This window comes from Myotis daubentonii, chromosome 6 (assembly GCF_963259705.1).
Source record: "Myotis daubentonii chromosome 6, mMyoDau2.1, whole genome shotgun sequence".
Classification (NCBI taxonomy): Eukaryota; Metazoa; Chordata; class Mammalia; order Chiroptera; family Vespertilionidae; genus Myotis; species Myotis daubentonii.
Window position 1 is genome coordinate 25,046,372 of NC_081845.1, and position 16,118 is coordinate 25,062,489.

Consider the following 16,118-nt stretch of genomic DNA (forward strand, 5'->3'; position numbering starts at 1 on the left):
TGTGAAGATAATTTGGCTGGTTTAATTATTTTCATTCACATTTATTGAGTTATATTGCAATGAGCATAGATGTATAAGATGTACATCTTAAGATTTTACTTAGAGGGGTCATTCAAAATCTAGCAGGTATGGCAGTTATTTAACATGGATATTAGTAAAATATGGTAAATGCTGAATCAGAAGTAGGTGCTGTTGGAATGCACAGAAGGAAGTTTTATTGGAACACAGCCATGCCCGTTCATTAAATATTATCTATGGCTACTTTTGTGCTCAACTAGACTGAGTTTAGTAGTTTTGACAGAGAGCAAATGGTCCACGAAGCCTATAATATTTATTTGGCCCTTGACAGAAGATGTTTGCTGAGCCCTGGACTAGAAGATAAAATCAAACTCTTCAGCTCTCAGAATCTTCGGTGATTGCTTCCAAACCTGCCTTTCCCACCCATAATTAACAGATGACTGTAGCAGTCTTTGGTTTCCTCTGCCCCTTCTGTATGCTTTATGAGCTGCTCTGTTACTGGATTGTGGTTTCTGCAGTGTTACAATTGTTCTTTCCTCTTTTGCATAGATTTGGGAAGCAGCAGGGCCAGGACTAGGGCAAGCTGGATGAGGCACTCACCTTGAGTACATAATTTAAGGGAGCCAAAAAAAACCTTAGTAGTCAAAATAAATAATGTCTTAGTGCAGTAATTAAAAAAATAAAAATTAATGCAAAAAATCTATGATTAGCAAAACATCAGTTCTAAATAAAAATAGAACAGAATTACTAATTTTTTGGTTTTACTCAGGCTCCAACATGGCTCAGTTTAGCACTAGGCAGCTGAGCACAGGTAACCCATACTTAAACCACTACAAACCCCAGACACTCATACTTCTTACATAAATATGGTAGTTAGAGTTTTTAGATTTAAAATAACCTGTTGATCACATTTAATGACATACACTCAGATCCATGTCGGGACTACTTTTATAAAGTATAATTATGTGAGTATTCTGTTGAATTTAGCTTATAGTAGTGATCTGTACATAATCCTATATAATAAAAGTCTAATATGCTAAGTGTCTGGTTGTCCAGTCTTCCATTCAACCAATCAAATATAATATGCTAATGATATGCTAAGGCCACTCAGCCACTCACTATAATGTGCATTGACCACCAGGGGGCAGACAGTTGACCGGTCAACCAGTCGCTGTGACATACACTGACCACCAGGGGGCAGACGCTCCAACCGGTAGGTTAGCTTGCTGCTGGGGTCTGGCTGATCAGGACTGAGCAAGACAGGACGGACACTCTGTGGAGCTCTCCCACAGTCCCTACCCATCTGGCCAACCTCCTGCATCCCTCCCTGGCCCCGATCATGCACAGGTGGGGTCCCTCAGCTTGTCCTGCGCCCTCAAAATCTAGGTCCCCTCGGGGGATGTCGGAGAACCAGTTTTGGCCTGATCCCGCAGGCCAGGCCGAGGGACCCTACTGGTGCACGAATTCATGCACCAGGCCTCTAGTCTATTGTATAAAATGACATTGAAAATTTTTCCAAATAGTTTATTTGAAATGGTTCACTGAGGGCAGTGAAGCATAGATTAGAATAGCAGCATTGGATAACTAAAGCTCTTTACCAAGAGATCTGAAAGGATCACCTGGTTCCTTTAAGTTTTTTCTAAGAAAGGCCAGCTAGTGATAGTAATTAAATTTTAATGTTTCCTGATAAACATTGACCCAGCAAGCTTTTTTAGATGGCTTTCTGATCTACTTTGACATTTCCTCAGGGCGCTGCAAACAGTGACTTGTTGGTAGGTTTAAAAATACGTATAATTTGTTTTAGTGAAGGAGATTTGGAAATACTCTGTAGAATTTTATTAAAGTAGAATCTGTAAGGAATAAGTCTGGAGGAGTGGACAAGGTAACTTTCCATTTCTCAGACACCATGTTAAGATTTGTAGACTTGATGTTTCAACAAAGTAAATTAGTTGTTCTAGCTGGCTATCACTGTTATAAGGAGATAAAATATAGTATTGAACTTGGTGCTCTTTTGCTTTCTAAATAACACTTTTAAATGTTTATAGGTATATAGTGTTGATTGGAGCCAAACCAGAGGTGAACACCTTGTGGTATCTGGTTCATGGGATCAAACCGTCAAATTGGTAAGTTGACATTACTGTATTTAAAAACAAATATTCCTTTTCCCAAAGCTTCCACTGTGTTTTTTCTATTCTAGAATATATTTTATGTAGCTTTTAAATTAGGCAGCTAATTTTATTTTCAAAAAAAATGTATGAAAGCATTTATTAGAATTTAATATTTTCTAATCTTTTGGCTGTAAACTAATAATCAGCTCAGCATTGATTATTTTGGCCCCTTAAATGCCATCTTGATTTATGTAAAAATAGATTTTAAAAATTCCTGGAGACACGTATGTATATCATATGTGTATATGTATATATATATTTTATGTATTATATATGTGAAAGCATACATTTGAATTTACCTGTTAAGTAATTGATCTGTTCATTTATTTGTAGTGGGATCCAAATGTTGGCAAGTCTTTATGCACCTTTAGAGGCCATGAAAGTGTCATTTATAGCACAATCTGGTCTCCCCACATCCCTGGTTGCTTTGCTTCAGCCTCAGGTAAATAATTCCCTATTTACCAAAAGTCTTACTTGTAGTGAATGGTGGTCTTGCTTTCCCCAATAGGTGGCGCTGTGTACCTTAGATTCCCAGGAAATAACACACCAAAAAACCCAATTCTTTGTGCTCTTTAGACTGTTTCATTCTTTCCCAACCTGGATTACTTTTTGATGATTCTAACCATTTGACTTACATATTTCTTTTTGATGAGGTAAGAGGTGTAGGACAAAGAGCAGTTGAGGACTTGGGCATCAGTCTCTCTTTGATGTTTACCCTCCTTTTAGGGGTATTCTCTGTAATTCATTGCCACTAAGCCATATAGCAAGGATAGGTTTTGGTATGATCTTTTTTTTGACAGTTGCTTTGCTTTTGATTGATGTTAGCAATTTTAAGGTAAAGTAGATACTTATATTTATGTCTCTATTTTTTATAGAGAAAATTTATTTTGTCAACCGTAATAATTACACTTTGTACTGTTTGCATAAAGATTTACAAATGTGATTTGTGGGCCAATCATAAATCATGTAAAATCTGAACAGTCTAACTTATGAGTTGTAGAGACACATTGCCCAGGTTCTCTGCAGTGCCATTACAGCAGTGCAGTCCAGCTGCCAGCTGTCTGGTCTTCACTCATTTCTAGCTGCTCTGGAGCTCCTTTCCCCGGGCCACTTGCCTCATTCTCCTCACACGCCTTCAATCTGCCCTCACCGCTCTTGTACTTTCTTCCCACCAGTCTAGCCTCTCTCTTGTGCTCTCCTGATTTTACATGAACAAGTTCAGTGTCAGGCTCCTCCAGAGGCAACAGGGGAAGAAGCTGAAACGGAAGAGCAACCCCTTCTGCCTGTGGTTAGAGAGAGAATTGTTCTCCACAGAGAGGAAGCAGTGCATTGAAAGGCATTTGGAGTTAGAGTTCATGTGGTTAAGAATATGGAATACCAGTTCTTAGTGATATTGTGATATCTGCTGCACCAAGACTTTTACTAGTGTGAATTAGATAGAACGCACTATTAATGAACAAATACAGTTTCTCTTAGGCAGATTACAACTGGTTATCAATCTTTCAAAAGTAGGAACCAGTCTAGCTGTTTTCCCTAGCCCCTGAGCGGCTTTGCATAAATGGTTTTATCTTTGGTTTGTTTATCAGAACAAAGCTTGCTAAGTTGGAGTAACAGTTATAAGAATATGTAGCATGTGCTAATTAATCATAAATATTGTGGTGATTGACTAAGTAAGATCATCACTTTTTATTTTTCACTTTTGTAACTTTCAAAAAATAAATTTATAAAGAAAAAAGTGGTATTCCAGATAATTCCTATTCCAACCATGTACCTACAGTGAGGAAATTCAGACAACACAGAAACATGCCAAATAAAAAGTAAGAGCCTCCCCTCCTCCTCCCCTTTATTTAACCATTATTAACATTTTCTTGTGTTTCTCCATAAAAATTCTTTTGCCCACTCCAGAATATATGGTACAAAAGATTTAAAATATTTGTGGGGAATATTTTTGAGGAAAAAGTCAGATACTTTCAAAGGCTGAATTTGCTTAGTGATGTTACGTTTTATATGCTTAAAACCTTTGTTGTTGTTGAAATTGCATAGAAAAATAACTTTGTGACTATGAGTCAGAATTCTCCTGTCCCAGATTCCCAAATTCTTTTTTCCCATTGAAAACATTGTTTTTAGAAAACAGTTTTTGATTGTGGAGATTTCTTAGTAATCTTAATACAGTATAATAGCTGAATTGAATAAATCATACCACCATTCAGAAAGAGTTTTTGGACCATAGTTTTGATAAACTTGATGGAAAAGAATATCCATCAGTTATATATTGTGAATTATATATACATTTATATTATATACTTAAATTTATTAAAATAATTTTAACGTAGAGAAAGAGGTACATCAAGGCTTTTGGGATGGGAAGAAGAATATATTTTTTCTTGTCACATTTGCTTTTCCAAGCTTAAATTTCATCTTTCATCTTTTATCTTTCTGTTGTGCAGTTAGTCATAAGGCCAGTTGTGTATTAAGTAAATGATAGCAATACTGATACGTTTAATTTGAATTAACTCTTTAGCCTACATATATAACTTGAGTTAATCATCTTTTGTGCTTTAATTTACTGTAAATGCTAATGAGTTTCATGATTATAGTGAATCACATCTGTAAGATGACCACAGTTCAGTGTAATGGTTATACATAATTTTTATAATTTTACTATTAGTAAAAAGCTCTAACATAGAGTATTAGTACAATTACATTAAAATTTCAATGAAGATGTGAATCAAATTTACATTAGCATCATTTTCTTAGAAAAGGCATGCCCTTTAGCTTTTTATCCTATAGTTCCAAAGGAGACATTTCAAACCCTGAATGGAATTAATGGTATAGAATAGATCAGTGGTTCTCAACCTTCCTAATGCAGTTCCTCATGTTGTGGTGACCCCCAACCATAAAATTATTTTCGTTGCTATCTCATAACTGTAATTTTGCTACTGTTATGAATCATAATGTAAATATCTGATATGCAGGATGTATTTTCATTGTTACAAATTAAACATAATTAAAGCATAGTGATTAATCACAAAAACAATATGTAATTATATATGTGTTTTCCGATGGTCTTAGGCGACCCCTGTGAAAAGGTCGTTCGACCCCCAAAGGGGTCGCGACCCTCAGGTTGAGAACCGCTGGAATAGATCCACTTTCAGTGAACTGAAACATGCTTCAAGGGTAAAACAATGAAGACATGTCCGCTGGGAGCTCTGATTGTCATTATTCATAATAAACTAGAATTAATAATGAGTGCAATTTTACATATTTGGAAAAGTGTTAGTAAGTAAAACTCCCTGACCTAACATATTTTTAAAAAATTCCTTTATCTTATTAATGTATATAATTTTGTTAATTTATATTATTATTTAAGTTCTAAAATTGTCTCCATTTTATTTTAATCGTTCTTCTTTTTATGCCCATGACCAAATGCAAAATCTGACAGTGACAAAATCATGAACTAACACAGCTGCATTTATTTAAATGTCAGGTAGAATTGTGTATATTAGCCCTTTATTTGAACTGAGTCACACACACCACTTGTTTCATTGGCCTTTTGTGTAGCATGGTATACGTAATATTGACACTGGATATTACATATAGAGTGTTCAGTGTGAGACTGAATAGCAGAAAAAGATTAATTATATGTAGAATATTAGCAGTATAATCATAAAACTTAATATTTAAAACTATCTGTATGTTGTAAATAGTGTATAAAAGTCTTTTATCAACAGTGTTCATTAGCTTTAGTAGAAAAAAAGACCATCTGTTTAATGACATTATTTGCATGTGTTATAATTAGAAATGAATATAAATAGTGGTCATATTAACCAGGACTTATTTTGTTGAAATTGAAAAAAATTCTGACCCAAACTAGTAAAGGAAGAAGATAATTTATTTGCTCACATAGTTGTAAAGTCCAGAATTAGAACTGGCTTTATAGAGACATGACTGGATATGGGATTCGAAGGATGTTCTTGTCCTCATTTTTGTTCTGTCATCTGCTCAGTTGGTTTCAGTATCAGGTACCATGTGATAGCAAAATGGCAGTAGTTTGAACCCCCACATCCTCTTTGGTTTCTGCACAGTAGGAAAAAGTGAGAGGTTCTCAGACATCTAGGAAAGTTTCGTTTCTCTCATTGGCTCTGAAGGGTCTCTGTGGTTGGAGAGGGGAGTGTAATGTGTTAGTTGCTTCTTCCCTGCTTAGTTCCTGCAGTTGGGAATGGGAAATGGTAGAGAGTGGTGCCCAAACTACATACACTGAGAATGGAAAGAGTTGATTCCTGATTAGGTGGAAGTAGATGGATACATTCTAGGGGGCCAACTGTCACTAAAATGCTACTTATTCAAGGCTTGAAATAGATCTGAGGGGTTTTGATGAAAATCAAGCACTAGACCTGTGTGCTATGAAATATGTTTCTTGAAAAAATTTACTCAAAGATTTAGTAACCTTAAAAGTTGTATGCAAATCTACTAGTAGAACTAAATTTATCATTAGCTAAATTAAGACAGGCTAAAACGGGGGATTTGTTAGAGATTTAGATCTAGATTTACCTTCCATAGCAGAGTTCTCTAAGGATGTTGCATTTTGTCTAGTTCATGGTAGTTGTATTAGTACAGAATTTATATTTCTAACTTATATGAGCTAGAAGGGAAGAATATTTAAGCTTGTTGTGGAAAGAGGATTAATGTGAAGTAAACTTTCTTGTGAACCATGAAAACTAAGTTACTGCTCTTACAGACGCCATATAATTGCATAAATGATAGCCATGTGTGAATGTGTTGGGTCTAGTAGTTAAGAAAACCTCATTCTACTCTAAGAAAAAGTCATATGATATCTGATAGGCATCTGGTATTTCAATTAAATTAAATTATTTGGGCCCAAACAGTTCACTTCACTCTTTCAAATTCAACATTCACACTCATTCTTTCTACCCAACTTCCTTTTATCTGCTGCAATTTGAAATTTAGACGTAGTAGCAGCCAATGCTTCCTGTTCCGCACCGTGCACTTTCATTCATTGGTTCTGCTGCCATTGGCAGATCTGCAACTGATAAGAGAAGCTGGTAATTCAGGTGGGTCTATGGCACCATTACAGGGCCCTGATAAATGTTCAGCTGACGACGAAAGGCCAGTTTTTTTGAAAATATGATTTGAAAACAGCAAATACAGGTGTCCTGGTGGCTCAGAGAGTTGAGCCATTTGGCCAGAAAGTCTATCCTACCTGGCAAACCAACGGATGAGGATGACGTACCAAATGTGTGCAGCAGGAGCGACTGTCAAGGAAGTGAATTCTTAGCTCCTGCAGAGCAATTCTCACTTTTTGGTGCCCTTTAAATTAACTGCAAGAGGGGACAGGCCATGGCACTTAAAAAAAAAAAATGTTGTTTGGGAATGATAGTGAGGAACTAAAATATTGTCCTAGAGAAGTTTAGAATAACCAACTACCCAGCCTTTGTTGTTGTTTTGTTTGGTCTTTATTGGAGTACTAGAGTCCCGGTGCATGAAATTCGTGCATGGGGGCGGTGGGGTCCCTCAGCCCGGCCTGCACCCTCTCGAAATCTGGGACCCCTCGGGGGATGTCTGAGGGGGATCGGGCCTAAACTGGCAGTTAGACATCCCTCTCACAATCTGGGACTGCTCGCCCCTAACTGCTCACCTGCCTGCCTGCTCAGTGCGTGTCATAGCGACTGGGTTTCGGTTGTTCTGCTGTAATGGTCACTTAGGCCTTTATAAATATAGACTAGAGGCCCGGTGCACAAAATCGTGCATGGGGGAGTGTCCCTTAACCTGGCCTGCACCCTCTCCAATCTGGGACCCCTTGGGGGATGACTGACTGCCAGTTTAGGCCTGATTCCTATGGGATCTGGCCTAAACTGGCAGTCGGACATCCCTCTCACAATCCGGTACTGCTGGCTCCCAACCACTCACCTGCCTGCCTGCCTGATTGCCCCCTAACCGCTCCCCTGCCGGCCTGATTGACACCTAACTGCTCCCCTTCTGGCCCGATCACCCCCAACTGCCCTCCCCTGCAGACCTGGTCATCCCCAACTGCCTTCCCCTGCTGGCCATCTTGTGACAACGTGGGGTGGCCATCTTTGTGACGACGTGGGGCTGCCATCTTGTGATGCGAGGGCATGAGGGTCAATTTGCATATTACCTTTTTATCATATAGGATAATACACATATAGAACAGTGCAGAATCTTAAGTGTACAACGCAATGGATTTTTACAATGAACACATCTGTGTACCAGCAACCAGATCAAGAAACGGAATGTTTCCAGAGGCCCTCCTCATATCTTCTAGTCATTACTGCCCCCGCACCCCAGGGTGACCACTGTGCTGCCTTCTAATAGCATAGATTAACATTGCCTTTTGTGTCTGGTTTCTTTTGATCAACATTCTTTGTGGGATTCATCCATATTGTTGTTAGAATAACAGTTATTTCTTAATCTCCTAGTCAACATTCATTATAATATTTTGTCACCTTAAATCATTCATATCCATATAATGTTAATTTTTAGGGTGAACACAAGCTCTCTGAACTTTAAACAATGCTTAATAGTTATAGCAGACTTTATAGTTTCAGCCCTAATATAAAATAAATTTTTGAAAGCTGGTGTACACCATTTAGGCACTTTCTATGTTTTATTGGAAGCCTTGTGCAGACTCCAATGTTTTTGTCTATGACTAGGCTTTTAGCGACTGAAGCTCCAAGTGAACTTCATCACTCCCTCCAAGATGATTAGGGATCTCCTTTGCCTACAGGCCTTACTTGGACCTGTCTGGTCAGCTTCTCCTATCAGTTGCAGACCTGCAACCTCTACATTTCATTAATACCAACAAATTAATACTTATCTTTCTTAAGCAACATCCAAGGAAATCAGGAAAAAAATTATCTAAAATAGCTAAATTTAGCTAAATGATCTGATTAAGAATCTGAAATATAGGAACATATATGTAGGTAAGTAAAGAATAATTTAAAGATTTAGCACTTCTATATGCCATTTATTAAAATATCTACTCTGTGCTAGCAGTCATGATAGGTGCTTTGCAGAAACTTTTATTACACTAAATTCTTGTACAACCCTGCATGTAAGCATTGTTTCTTTTTTAGCAATGAGGAATCATTCTCAGAGATATCATAGAACTTGTGCAGGGTCGCACAACCACTAATGGAATTCAAGACCTTGACTGCCACCATCCCATAGACCACAGTCTTATCATCAATATGAACGAGCTTTCTCTCATGATCAGGAATTGCAATTTACTTTTGATGTAGCTATATATATTTATTTATCCTGGGATTTATTCATCTGGGCATTTTGTTGTTTTCTCATAGTTTACAAAAATTCAAGGTAAACAGCACATAAAACATTTAATCAGGGGTGACTTTGTGTAGCTAAGCAATGTAAACCAGTTTTGTAATAATGCAAAGTATAATTCTTAAAATTTTTCAACTTGTTTTTTTCCAAGGAGAAAAAATCTCTCTGGATGGCCGATTAAAATGTGGCAAACATAAAAACTAATATTTAAAAATTCTCCATTTTCGCTTGGTAGACTTTGCCTACACTTAATTGTAAAATTGTTACTGTTTTGTTTCCTATAGCATGTGCTGATACAGGGCACTAACTTTATTTATTAGAAACAAGGATTTTAGGGCTCTTTTCCTGAAGAAAAAAAGCACAGATGTGTGTTTGGTCAGCACTGTGCTTTTCTCAGTGTGAGATTCAGATTTTTCCAATTTGAATACATCTAAAAAACATTGTCATGGTGTATTATTTGTTTGAGTTCATCAGTTTTAGTAGGTCTTATAGTGCATTATTATAGTTGAAAATAATATGTGTATTTATGTGATAAACACATGGCAGCATCCTGTCAGTGAAAGCAGTGTGTTTCCCATGAGTTACCATCATGAATACATGTCACTGAGTATGCAGGCTGTGTGATGCACAGTGATCAAGCCTTCCTCTTTCACCAGGTGATCAGACCCTGAGGATTTGGGATGTGAAGGCAGCGGGAGTCAGAATTGTGGTTCCAGCACATCAGGCAGAAGTTTTGAGTTGCGACTGGTGTAAATACAATGAGGTACTCTGTCTGGCTCTATCCTGATCTGCCCAGCTCTTCCTAATGGTGAAATGTTCTAGATTTTATTTTGTCTTTGTTTGTGTGGATTTGATAGTGTTTATGAATCATTAAGTTAAATTTAGTCCCTTTCACTTCTAATTGACGATAGTGAGTGACCTGTGTTAGCATTAATTGGATTTAAGTGCACATAAAACAGGCAGAATAAGAAACAGAAATTCTCAAAGTTCAACAGTGCAGCCTTACTTGTTTGTTTCGGAAACTGCTTTACAATTTATGTGATATTTTTTTTTCTTTATTGCTCTTAACCCTGCCAATTAGTGTCAACTTTTGCTTTCCATCCTTGTTCATTTTGCTATTCAGGCTGCTGAACTATTTGTAGGTTGATTTTTAATTTAACATACCATCAGTTTTTAATATTTTCTGTTTTATCTTCCCTTATAAGCCTAACCAAGCTTCATGCTTCTTAAGATAGCAGTGTCCAGTTGTAACTTCTTGTAACACTTCAGTTAACCACAGAAACATATGAATTAGAAATAGCAATGAATCAAATATGTGCTGACATATATATATTTATATACCTGAAGTGGTCTGCTGGTGTGACAAAGAAGTAAAACATATGCCTTATTTTCCCCTGTGTTAAATTAATGAATAAAAATTAAGAGCACATTATATTGGCAGAGTTTTTTAAATAAAAAGAAATAAAATAGATTTTAAAAATACAGTACCTGTCCAATAGTAATACTTGATCAAAATAAAAATTTCAGTGCTGACAACTATAGTTTATTCTCATTATAATGATTTTTTCATATAGGAAAATGAAATTGTGAACTATATATTTGGGAATTCTAAAAAAGATGCCCATTGACACTTGAGAGTGCTTTAAATTTTATTTTTAAACATTGAAACTTATCTTTAAATGAGCTTATACTGAAGCCCAACTCATTCAGACAATGAATTATTGCTCTGGTTGATGTGGGATAGAGCTGAGTGTGAACTCGGCACTTGGTCTATTCAGCCAGGAACTCTGGATCCACTTGGGTTTGTAAAAAGCAGAAGTTTCAAAACCCACTAGATAAGGAGGCTTATCATTATTTGCATAGATTTTTCTGATATGTTTAGACATCATATTAAGACATGGCCTGTGGGAGTCGGGAACAATGATTGATTTAGATTTAGAAAAATATATAAAGATTTAATTTATACCTTTGCTTTAAAATATTTCTAAATTAACAGAACTTTTGCCTTTTAATGCCCAGTAAACCCCCAGGGCATGCTGAAGAGAAAGGTAATTCATTGTCAGATGTAATTTTTAATCCATTACGTACTTCTTAATATTACTAAAGGTGGATTGGAAAATCTACAATGCTATTTGGGACTATGCCTTTTTCTGTAGTGTGTAGTGTTCCACACATGCTTAAAGTATATGTAGTTCTTTTTCTCTCAAGTCAGACTAATTTTTGCTTTTCTGATGTATATTTTGATTCCTTTCTATGCTTCTCATATAACTTCTCAAGAATGACTTCTGTGTTCTAATTAAATAATGATCTGAAAATAGATATTGTTTCTAGTAGAAAAGCCTGGACACTACTTAATTGAAAAGTTGTCACAGTTTACTTTTCTTTGCATTGCTTTCAGAATTTGCTGGTGACGGGGGCAGTTGATTGTAGTTTGAGGGGCTGGGACTTGAGGAATGTTCGACAACCAGTGTTTGAACTGCTTGGTCACACCTATGCTATCAGGAGAGTGAAAGTAAGTTTTTATCCTTTCTTTTTATACATAGAATAAAATATAAACAATGAAGTATAAAAGGTGCTTATGGGTTGGAGTTATTTATTATTTTTTATGCACGTTTTTGTTACCCAACTAGTTATAGTGAACATTGAAAGCTAATATTAGGTAAAATATTTGAATAATTATTGAATGAATTGGGACAATGTAGCCAATTCATACTTAGAGTTAAATAATTTTTTTATTCTGTCATCCCCAATCTACTATTCTTTTAATATTTTTTAACTATATACTAATTACTTTTAGTATTATATGCTTCATAATTTTCCATTCAGTGAGATGGTCTCTGTACTTTGTTGAAACTCATATAGCAAAATGGTTAATTTTTTCTTTTCTCTACCATGATAGTATATATGAATGTTCACAAACATTTGAAGTATAAAAAGTTTTCCACTCTGTAAACAGCAGAGCATGAGATAACTTTTTTCTGCTGCTCCTAAGAAATTTGCCTGCTTATAACAGCCATAATTTAGTTTTCCAGCTTCTATTTAGGTAGGCTTTGCTAATTCACTGTAGAAAACATCTTACTAAGTCACATCTTTGAATTTCATTCTTTGTTTTGAACACTGAAGGTAAAAAGTACCTTACTGATCTTTTGTTTATTAAAAAATGTATATTTTTATTGATTTCAGACAGGAAGGGAGACGGGGAGAGAGATAGAAAGAAACATCAGTGATGAGATAGAAACATTGATCAGCTGCCTCCTGTATGCCCCCTATTGGGGATTGAGCCTGCAACCCAGGCATATGCCCTGACTGGGAATCAAACTGTGACCTCCTGGTTCATAGGTCAATGCTCAACTGCTGAGCCACTCCAGTTGGGCTTATTGATCTTTTCAATAAGATAATTATGCTATTCCTATTTCAAAAATCTAAAATTTCAATTAAATTAATATTTTAAATTTTACTGACTGCAACTTAACATATGAGACACAGTGCCCTGGCACACAGGTTTTAGCAGTTGAAGATATTTTCAATTTTTGTTCACAGTGCTTCTGAGAATGAAATAGGGTAATGTAGTGAAAGTATTTTGCAAACTAGAAAGTTGGCAAATCTGGTTATTATGTGTATGTAACTATTAAAGTACTTGTGAGAAAGACAATAAAGAAATGTCATGCAAAGGGCAGCTTATGAAAGTATGTTATTACTTATGTAAAAGATACTATTTTAAATGTAAGTGTTTTTCCTGTAGATGACAATGTACATAAAAGGCTAAAATATTTTTGCCTTGAATTAAAGCATATAAGGCTCAGAAAAGCATAATTTTTAGTGACAGCCCTGACTAGATTTTAACTTATTAAACATGTTATAATTACAGCTAACCAATAAAATATTTTGTTTTATAGTTTTCACCATTTCATTCTTCTGTGCTGGCTTCATGTTCCTATGACTTTACTGTAAGGTACAGTAGTTTTGGATAAGTTTCATTGTGAAATTCCTAATTGCATCTTTGCAATTTTTAGGAAGATAATGTATTTATCGTACTAATATAAAAAAATGTGAGCTGGGCGCATTTGAAAATTTGCCACTGGTTTGTGAGTTTTTAATGGTATTTACTTTAACTTATATTGATTGCATATATAACCAAGGCATTTACTCTACTTTCCTTATTTTCCACTCTCTCTCCTCCATCAAATGTTGAGTTGTTTTATTTATACTTTGTCACAACAGGCAATATATCACATATAGCACCGTCATATTATATATTATTCTTCTACTCTTATTTCTACCTTTGTTTTGCTTTTAGATATGTAACTAAATATATTAAGTATTGATCACCAATTTTTTTGCTGAAATTTCCCCATCATCTCTTGGTTTGGTGAATTTTTCTTCTAGTAGATTCCTCAAGAAGGGCTGATGACTAGGAGCCCGTGTATGTTTAAAACTGTCTCTCTGTGTCCTCGATACTTAAAGGATAGCTTAACTGAACATAAACTAAATTTACATTTCTTTCCTGCAGCTTTTTGAAAATGCTCCCTCATTTTGGCCTTGTTTTATGTTGTTTTTGAGAATTTTGATGGCAGTTAATGGTCTTGTCCTTGTGAGTTATTTGATCTTTTTTCAGTTCCATTTGCTTGCTGCAGGTTAAAGAGTTCAGTGGGTTCTTTAAATAATGTAGCTTCAGGTCTTCTTTCCAAAAGATTTTTTTGGATTATAATTTGAAATATTAGTTCTGGGACAATGGTTTATCGTTTACAGAGGCTCTCAACATAAATTGAATCTCTTTTCGCAGTCTTCTATATCAAATGCTTTCTCTCTGATGCTTTTTACTTCTTAATTTAAAAAAAAATCTCATTTTCATTCTCTTGGTTGTTTTTCTGCTGTTTTCAGAGCCGTTATTATGTTATGTAAATGTATTCTTTGGGGACTATGTAATTTTTGTCTTCATTTCTGATATAATTTTGCCTTTCCCCCTCTATTTCTTTCTTGTGTTTATTCAGCTCTATTTCACTTCTTTCTGGTTTTGCCCACTTCTTTTCTTTGTTTTTTGCAATTCCTGATTATAAGGGAAAAACTATTTTTCTCCTCTACTGTCAGTATTCTTGAGACCAAATGTGTGTGGGGTTTTCTCCCACCAAGCAATTCTTCAGTTCTCAGCAGACACCAACTAGGTATCCTATAAATTTACCCTAGTTCTGAGATAACATCAGATCCTGTAGACTAAGGGCTCAGTTCTACACGACTGCCCCATTTTTGATGTCAGTCAAAAGTTCAGGTTGTACTTCTAACCTACCAGCTATAAATTGGAGGTTCCCATGACCCCCTCCTCAGACTTGATAATTTTTTAGAATGGCTTTTCCCAGTTTATTTTGAAAATATTATAAAGGATAAAGATAAGCAGATGAAGAGGTACATAGGGAGAGTTCGTGAAGGTCCCAAGTGCAGCAACTGGGGTGAACCACTCTCCCAGCTTGTGGTTGTGTTCAGTCTTGGAGCTCATCAGATCTTATTGTTCAAGAGTTTTTATAGAGCTTAATTTTCAGCCCCTACTTCCTTCCCTGGAGGTTAGTGGGTGGGGTTGAAAGTCTAGCCCTCTAATCCCTTGGTCTTTCTGGTGACCAGCCCCTTCCAGAGGTTATATAGGGGCCCCATCCTAAATTACCTCATTAGCAAAAACTCTGGTGTGCTCAAAGGAGGCTCCTCATGAATAACAAAATACTCTTCTGTCATTCAGGAAATTCCAAGGGTTTTAGGAGCCCTGTATTTTGAAGCAGGGACAGAAATGAAATCTACTCTTATACTACATTGATCAAGGCTTTTTTCTTTTTTTGATGTCTCCAAATGCTTGTTTAAAGATGTTTACTTCAGTTTAGGATGTTATATTCTAGTTTTCTTCTACTTTGCTGTCTGTTTTCTTGGAGTGAATCGTTTGTCAGGTGAATTGTTTGAATTATTGTATCCATTTTATTTTGATAGGATTTTTAAAATTTTTTAATAAATGAAGACCTTATGTCTCTGCTTCCCTCTTCCCTGTTCAGTTTTGTTTTCCCTAAACTGCCCTCACTGTGCGCACAGGCTTGCGGCTGGAACGTGGGAGATAGCTCATTGGTATTCTCTTTGTCTTTTTCGTTTTACATGTGATTGGAAGTTTGGATGTGTTAAAGATCTGGGTTTTGTGTAGTATTAATTGTTCTTTTTGTTGTTCTGTATTGGTTTTTGTGAGGATACACTAAGAATTTTAGACTTACATAACCTGATTGCCTCAAATACCCAGAATTCCTCTCTCCTTCTGAGTCAGTATTTTATATGGGAGAAGCTAAATAACTTTGTTTGTGTAGATTGTACTTCTAATAGAATAAATTACAATGCCTTGAGAGAAATTACATGCTTTAACTTTTTTTTTTTTGGACTGATATAATAAAAGCAGGGAGATAAACCAGGAAACATAATCACACTGAGGCTTCCAGCTCTCAATTAAAATGATACCATAACCAGGTTTTGTTTTTTAAAAATAGTATATATAAAATAGTAAAGAGTTATTATAGAATTTTTAGCATGGGAGTTAAATAACGGCAACATGGCAAAAAAGAAGAAAAATTATCAGTCGCTTTCCATCCA

At 35.8% G+C, this 16,118-nt stretch overlaps 1 protein-coding gene across 2 annotated transcripts in view; it reads left to right on the forward strand.

Annotated features, from left to right (window-relative positions):
- PEX7 (peroxisomal biogenesis factor 7) overlaps positions 1 to 16,118 on the forward strand; it is a 65,441-nt gene that overhangs the window by 13,098 nt on the left and 36,225 nt on the right. For both annotated transcript variants that reach the window (XM_059700441.1, XM_059700440.1), the window contains exons 4-8: positions 2,064 to 2,141; positions 2,520 to 2,628; positions 10,166 to 10,272; positions 11,908 to 12,021; positions 13,406 to 13,461. In XM_059700441.1, coding sequence (XP_059556424.1) covers positions 2,064 to 2,141; positions 2,520 to 2,628; positions 10,166 to 10,272; positions 11,908 to 12,021; positions 13,406 to 13,461 — 464 coding nt within the window. The remainder of the gene's footprint in view (positions 1 to 2,063; positions 2,142 to 2,519; positions 2,629 to 10,165; positions 10,273 to 11,907; positions 12,022 to 13,405; positions 13,462 to 16,118) is intronic.